This window comes from Gavialis gangeticus, unplaced genomic scaffold, assembly GCF_001723915.1.
Source record: "Gavialis gangeticus isolate Ggan-Ray unplaced genomic scaffold, GavGan_comp1, whole genome shotgun sequence".
Lineage (NCBI taxonomy): Eukaryota > Metazoa > Chordata > Crocodylia > Gavialidae > Gavialis > Gavialis gangeticus.
In genome coordinates, this window is record NW_017728996.1 from 43,774,065 (window position 1) to 43,780,825 (window position 6,761).

Here is a 6,761-nt window from a genome sequence, read left to right on the forward strand (position 1 = left end):
TTTTCATGATAAAACACAACTTCCTCAATAGATTTATTTTTATTTATTTAATTTAAACTTATATCCCACTCTATCCAAAAGGCTCAGAGTGGCTGTTAAAAGCTTGCATAATTTATCACCTTTACGAAGACCAGTATTAGTATCTACCCGTTCTTCTATGTAATGATCTAAGCTCAAACAGTAGCTGTTCTTCCAATTAATAGTTTATAAGGTATAGAAAAGACAAAAATAGAAGGATACCACATTTCAAAAGGAAGAGATTTTCCCAATCTGTCCCTTATTACAGTATGAGAAATTCTAAATTCTTTGTATCTAGCCCTCACACATTCTGTTAGAACCCATCCAAGATTGTCTTTATGTTTTATTCAGTTCCCCCTTAGAATCTGCCAGACTTTGTAGAGAGAATTAAAAAAAAACAGTAACTTTTCAGACTGGTGAATTCTCACGTAGCAAAGCAACAACAACGACGGCTTGGGTCAACACTTTACTATATAAAAAAAATGCAAGTATGGCCTACATGTTTTATAATTCATTAGTCCACAAAGCTGAAAAATACAATAATTAAACAAATTGCAGTTATTTGCACGCATCACTCATGCTACATATACGGAACACCGAAAAATACAATAAAATTAAGTATCGTGAAATGGTAATCATGACTTAATAGAACTTTGGTGACAAATATTAGCATAACTGAACACGGTCACATTAACATAGCAAGCCTCATCATTACGCTGCTATGCCAGGACTAACTGAGCCAATTAAGATATACAAGTGTAGTAAGAACAAAAATTGGCTTTTGCTAAACTTAAAAAAAAGTAGTATTAAAAGGAAATTCCCCCCAAAATACAAAGTGTCCCATTCTCTTCATCCAGCTACACTACAAAGCAAAAGCTAGTTGTACTAATGGTTCTTCCTTTACCTAAATAGAGGGATTTTTTTTTGCCAAACAAGGACACAACTGAATGACCAAAGGGGAACTTTATTCTATACCAACATACTGTCAGGTTTTTAAAACCAAAAAATGTCCGGCAACTGTTTTATCTTAAATTCAACTGAGCAGTCAAGAACATGCACTTGCTTTCTTGCTACTAAATGTCATAAAATAATTTTACTTAAGTGTTCTTTCTTCTTTTAGAAAAGGAACTAATGAAGAACTTAAAGATACATGGAAAGAACGAAAAGAACATGTTCATTATGCACTGCTGTTCTCATTAAAATGAAGCTGCATACACCTAAATGACTTGACACATGATTAGTGTGTAGCAAGGTAGTATATCCAAGCAGAAAGTTATAAAAGTAACATGTTATTTTAATTTTTTAAAGTATGATTTTGCAAAAAGCAGTAAGTCAAAGCAGCCCCAGCTGCAGTCACACACACCCAGGTAGGCCAATCCAATACCTCTGGGATCCACATTCCCAGAATATCATTATCACTGGCCAGGTCCTGTCCAAACATTGCTTCCATTGCTTCATCATCAAGGTCAATTTCTAACTCCTCATCCAAGTTGAAGTCATAAAGGGCCCCTGGATCTTGTTGCAAAGATATTCCCTCTCTCCGACTCTGATTTCTGTGGGCCTGTACAGAGCGGTATAATCCCGCTCAAATCAAAGAGAAAATATATTTTACTTCGCATGCAATTAAAAAGATAGCACATTCTAAAAATTTTGCCCACTAAAAGCTATCTATTCACTTATTATTGCAAACAAGAAATTAAGTGAAATATATACTGATGTGTATATGAAAGATATAATTTTGAAAGTTCCACATGAGGTACCTCCTTGCATATTTATCAGACAAACAAAGGTACACGAAGCATTTTAGTACACTTACCAGCACGTGCTAGTAATGTCCGGGCAGCTAAGTCAAATTTGTGTCTCCTTGTTACTGCCGATCGACTTCTTGAGGGGGGTCCACTACCAGAAGCTGCATTTTCTGTATGATCCATATTATCAGGACTAAGAGAATAGTTTGAATGTTGAACACATAAGTCAAAAACAGTTTAAGTTATCACATGTTCATGTACAGTAAAGCAGGGGGGAGAAGGAAGAAGCTAACACACTGATATTAATATATTTGATTCTCCTTCTTTTTAAATAAATCTATCTATTGAGAGAGAGAGAGAGAGAGAGAGAGAGAGCTCTCTATATATCACCCCACAAGTATACACATATTAGAATCCCCATTGATAGTAAAGGGGAGTTACATGCATGCACTACCCAAGTAAGGGAACACAGTAAGGCTGATATTTCATTCTTCATCAGTACAACAGAGTGTTCAGGAATGAACCACAGGAAGCCCAAGGAAGAAATGCATTGGCACAGTAGAGCTTAATAAGGGCACTATATTTTTAAAAAGTAAAAACTTAATCCTATTTTTTCTCCTTGTTGCAGTGAAAACATTAATATTATATGGTTTGGTTTTCTGGAGGAGGGAGATAGTTAGCTTACTTTTTTCTCAAATATAATAATGCAAACATGCCATACAAGAAACTTAGTGATAATGAGGGATCCAGGTTTTCCATTTGTGAATGAAAAATGTGGTAAAACCCAGATTTTCCCATTTTAAAGGAGAGAAATACAGGAAACATTGGGTTTCCCCTTGCAGGCTGGCAGAATTCCAGCCTGCAAGGGGCTGCAGGGAGCTGGAGGAGGCTGGTTAGACAGGCGGCACTATGCATATGTGCATGTGTACACACGCACATAGCCACCAGGCAGCCTGGAGAGCAGCTCCCTGTAGGTAAGTCTGGGAGGGATTGAGGCCCCCATAGTGAGGGAGTTGAGCAGGGCTGGAGTTACTACCCAGCTGGAAAAGTGCGTGGGGTTTGGGGCCCAGGGCTGCAATGTGCAGCCGAAGGGCCTAAGCAGGGAGTCAGATTGGGCTGCGGGTGGCTTGTTTGGGGGGTGGGGAAAAGCTGGCTCCCCACCACTGCACACACTCCTGGGGGAACGAGGGGCATACTCCCCCAGATCTGTGTGCGGGGCAGGTGCAGGCTGTCAGCTGAGGGCTTGGGGCTCCCCACCGGGCCTCTGCAGCCCAGTGGGCGGGACCAGGCATAGTAGGGCAGAGAAGCTCGGTGCTGCCGCTGAGAGCCCTGCACCACCATGGTGAGGCACCCCATGCCCAGCCAGCAGCAGCAAGGTGCACAACTCCACACTCCCATCCCCACTGCTGCGGAGTGGGTAGGGGGCTTCACCACTGCAGTGCAGGTCTTCAGTAGCTGCATCAAGCTTCTCCCCCCAGCCCCACTCTGCCTTGCTGCACTGGGTTCCACCTGCTGGACCAGGGAAGCTCTGGGAAGAGAGCAGCAGGGCATGGAGCCCTCAGCCCACAGTGGGCAGCTCACCCCCACCTCTCCTCATGGGCTTGGGTTGTGCTGCCGGTCAGGGAGGGGAAGCCAGGCTCTGCACTTCACACTGGTGCAGCAGCCTCTGCCTCCCACATGCAGCAGCCAGGGCTTGGGCACTGCTGCAGGGGGCTGCAGACCTCAGTCTCTGGCTTTATAGCCCTGACAGATAAGGGGCCCCCTCCAGAGGGGCTGTGGTTGTGGAGTGAGGGGCACAAGCAGGGCCCAGAGGGCTGTGGGTGTGGAGTGAGGGGCAATGGCATGGGCAGGGCACCAGCATATCAGGGCTGCTCAGTGCCACAAAACAGTAAGAGGGGACAGCCAGAGCTGATGAGTGAAGGGGGCAGGGGGAGCTCTGATTTTCCATGATAAAAAAAAAAGTCAAATGCCAAAATTTATAGTTATTTAGAATGTATTTTATTATAGTGATTGAGGCACTAGTAGGCTTCCAAATTACTTTAAAATTGGAAATATATCAATAAAACATTGTGTTCAACTGATACCTATGTATATAGTGGCATTTCATTTTAAATCACGGAAAATGTAGATTTTTGGGGGGGTTTTAATCAGAGAATACACAATTTTTAAACAGAAAAAACAGGATACATGGTGATAATTTTACTTCTCATGATATGGTATACCAAAAGCCCTTCAAGGTGGCATTTCACCTTTCTGCTTGCAACTACCAACTTGCTGAAAGTGACATTTATGATTCTAGCAGCATGGTTTGTGTAAGCAGAAAGCTACTTTTTACCTTTCGCTAAAGCCTTCTTCCATTTCAGTAGCATCAGCTGAAGGGATATCTCCTGGTGACTGCAAGTAACATTGATCACTAGATTTTCCACTGGTGCCAGAAACTATTGTCCCATGTTGTGAATCTGCAGTGCCTTCTGATTGGGGCTCTTCATCATCCTCGTTACCAGGATGTTCTATCATCCACATGGCCAAGACCGTGATATTCTGAGCATCTGCTTCTCCTCTTGCACCTGTAAGCAGGAAAATCTTACCTGGCAATTCTTTAATGTCACTATTTGTGAAAAATACACTTCCTCTTTCCAAAATTGGTTAAGGAATTCGCAAGTTCAAAGCTTACACAGAGTATTCCATTAAAAATAAGGTTTTGCATTAACCTGTGCTGTGAAATGTAATATATATTATGCAATATAAATCACCTGTGGCTTCCATAGCTTTTGCAATCTGCCTGAGTGAGAAGCCCATTTCTAACAATGGAACTGCAATGGCAGGTGGAGGAGGGGAAGTTGAAAGCCGGCTGCTTGGGTCTGATAAAGCTGCGAAGACAGGAGAGGAAGATACATATTAATTGACAGTTCATTTATATGTTTCGCCTTTCTTTGGTCTTATGTTAATTATTTACTCATTCAGCAGCTATCCCTTATTAGTTGAAGACTTGTCCTTAATAGCTTTCCTTTTAACATCCTCACTGGTTTAAAGTACCGATCAGTTGCTTCCAGTAACAGAAAATAAGTAGAAACATTTGCTGTCCCAGGAGAAGCTCTTGTGGGAGTGACCTGGGAGTAATTTTTAACCCTCGTTGTTCCCAGATTCTCTCTCCCCTGGAGCTGCCATTTTTGCTCTAGGAGATAAATCCTGAACACTTGTATGCTCATGATTTCCCTTGGGACAGCAGCATCTCTCTCAAAAGAAAATGAATGTCTGCACATAGCCCAAGTCAGAGCAGCTCATTCCTTTCTTTGGCCAGACAAAAATTGCTAAGGATATATAAACATGTGTTTGACCAACTAAGGTCAATTTGATTTCAGCATTTTGAATTAACTTATGATATGTTGAAAGGGTATCCAGCTATCTTGGTTTGATCTCCTGAAAGCTACATGCTCTGTGTGTAAACAGCTCCAACCAAGATGAGCCTACTCCAGCCTATTTGAGTGGAATCTGTGAAGTCTGAACCAGTGTTCCCTCTAAGCTGTGTGGCATGCGTGGCTGCACAGGCACGCCTGGCAGTGCAGCATGAACATACCTGCGCGGCCGCGCACACCACACAGCTTAGAGGGAACGCTGGTTCAGACTGCACAGATTCCACTCAAATAGCCTGAACGGGACAACCATATCTCTCTAAAATTCAATTTCCCACAAGAACTAGGGAGCATAACTGTGTTGGAAAGAAATAAGGTTTGCTTCTTACTTGCCAGAAAGGCAAGGATTAATAACTGAAGGCACAAGAGCAGGACGAGCACTTGTTACTGTGACCTGACCCTGATGTTGGAGGCAAAGCATTTGGGGAATAAAATGAGGCAGAGCAGACAGGTTGCTAAGCAACAGTCTGAGCTGCTACAGGAGACAACTCAGAATTGTGGGCTAATGGAGAAGTTATGAAGGATAAAAGTAAAAGTTGTGGATCTCCATCCTACATCATTTTGGAGTTTAAAATAATGCCTCTCATCAATACTGTGAACATGAATTGTAGCAGACAGCGAGTGATTCTTTTATGTTAACTTACTAAAAACGTGGTGACTTAAAAATATTATATAGTGAAAACAATTTACTCAGCAATGTCTACATCAACTCTGACAACAGGATGAGTAAGGATTTCCTGTTGCAGTGAACAAACACCAACAAAATTTACTTCTAACAGGATATCATTTCTCCCAAAAAGGAAACTAGTTCAAAAACTATTTTTTTTAAACTATTCCAGGGGTTGTCAACTGGGGGTACACGTACCCCTAAGGGTACTTAGAAAGGCCACAGGGGGTACACACACATGGCTAGGTGAGCGGGGATGGAGTGCACCCCAGGGCACAGTGGCAGCGTCTCCCCCGGCACACTCCATACTTTGTTTCTCACCTAGCAGAGGGGCACACACCGGGTGCCACTGGCCCCACCTCAGCTCACTCTGTGCGCACTCCCAGGAGCAGGGCCGGGGGCAATGAGGGCAGCAGCGCCCCTTTGCAGGCCACACATACACTGCCTGGCCAGCCGGCTGGGGCAGAGGGCAGGGAGCAAGTGGGGGGACTTGCACGCAACTGCTGCTGCCATCACCACCATCCACTGCCCCATGCTGCTGCTGCACCCACACCGCTTTCCTATGGCCCATTGCACGTGCGGCTCCACAGGCTGCTGATGGGCAGCGAACAACTGGCCGGGCGCAAAGCCCATCAGCAGCCTGCAGAGCCACGTGTGTGATGGACCGCAGGAAAGCGGCGTGGGGGGCAGCGGCGGTGGCACGGGGCAGTGGGTGGTAGTGACGGTGGCGACCACCACATGCAAGCCTCCTGCGCCACCCTGGCTGGCCAGCCAGGTTGTGTGTGCGTGGCCTGCAGAGGGGCACCGCTGCCCTTGCCCCCCACCACTCCTGGGAGCGGGCACACAGACACACTCCCCACCCCCCTGCCATTCCCAATCTGCCCCGCCCCGCAACCCCTCCCCCTCCACACACAC

General features: G+C 44.6%; 1 protein-coding gene across 6 annotated transcripts in view; it reads right to left on the reverse strand.

Annotated features, from left to right (window-relative positions):
* Window positions 1-6,761, reverse strand: part of HERC1 (HECT and RLD domain containing E3 ubiquitin protein ligase family member 1) — a 197,326-nt gene that overhangs the window by 55,977 nt on the left and 134,588 nt on the right. For 5 of the 6 annotated variants that reach the window (XM_019504392.1, XM_019504388.1, XM_019504391.1 and 2 more), the window contains exons 41-44: window positions 4,520-4,636; window positions 4,102-4,333; window positions 1,835-1,959; window positions 1,382-1,602 (exon numbers count right to left, since the gene is read on the reverse strand). In XM_019504392.1, coding sequence (XP_019359937.1) covers window positions 1,382-1,602; window positions 1,835-1,959; window positions 4,102-4,333; window positions 4,520-4,636 — 695 coding nt within the window. The remainder of the gene's footprint in view (window positions 1-1,381; window positions 1,603-1,834; window positions 1,960-4,101; window positions 4,334-4,519; window positions 4,637-6,761) is intronic. The other variant, XM_019504390.1, reaches the window with a different exon arrangement.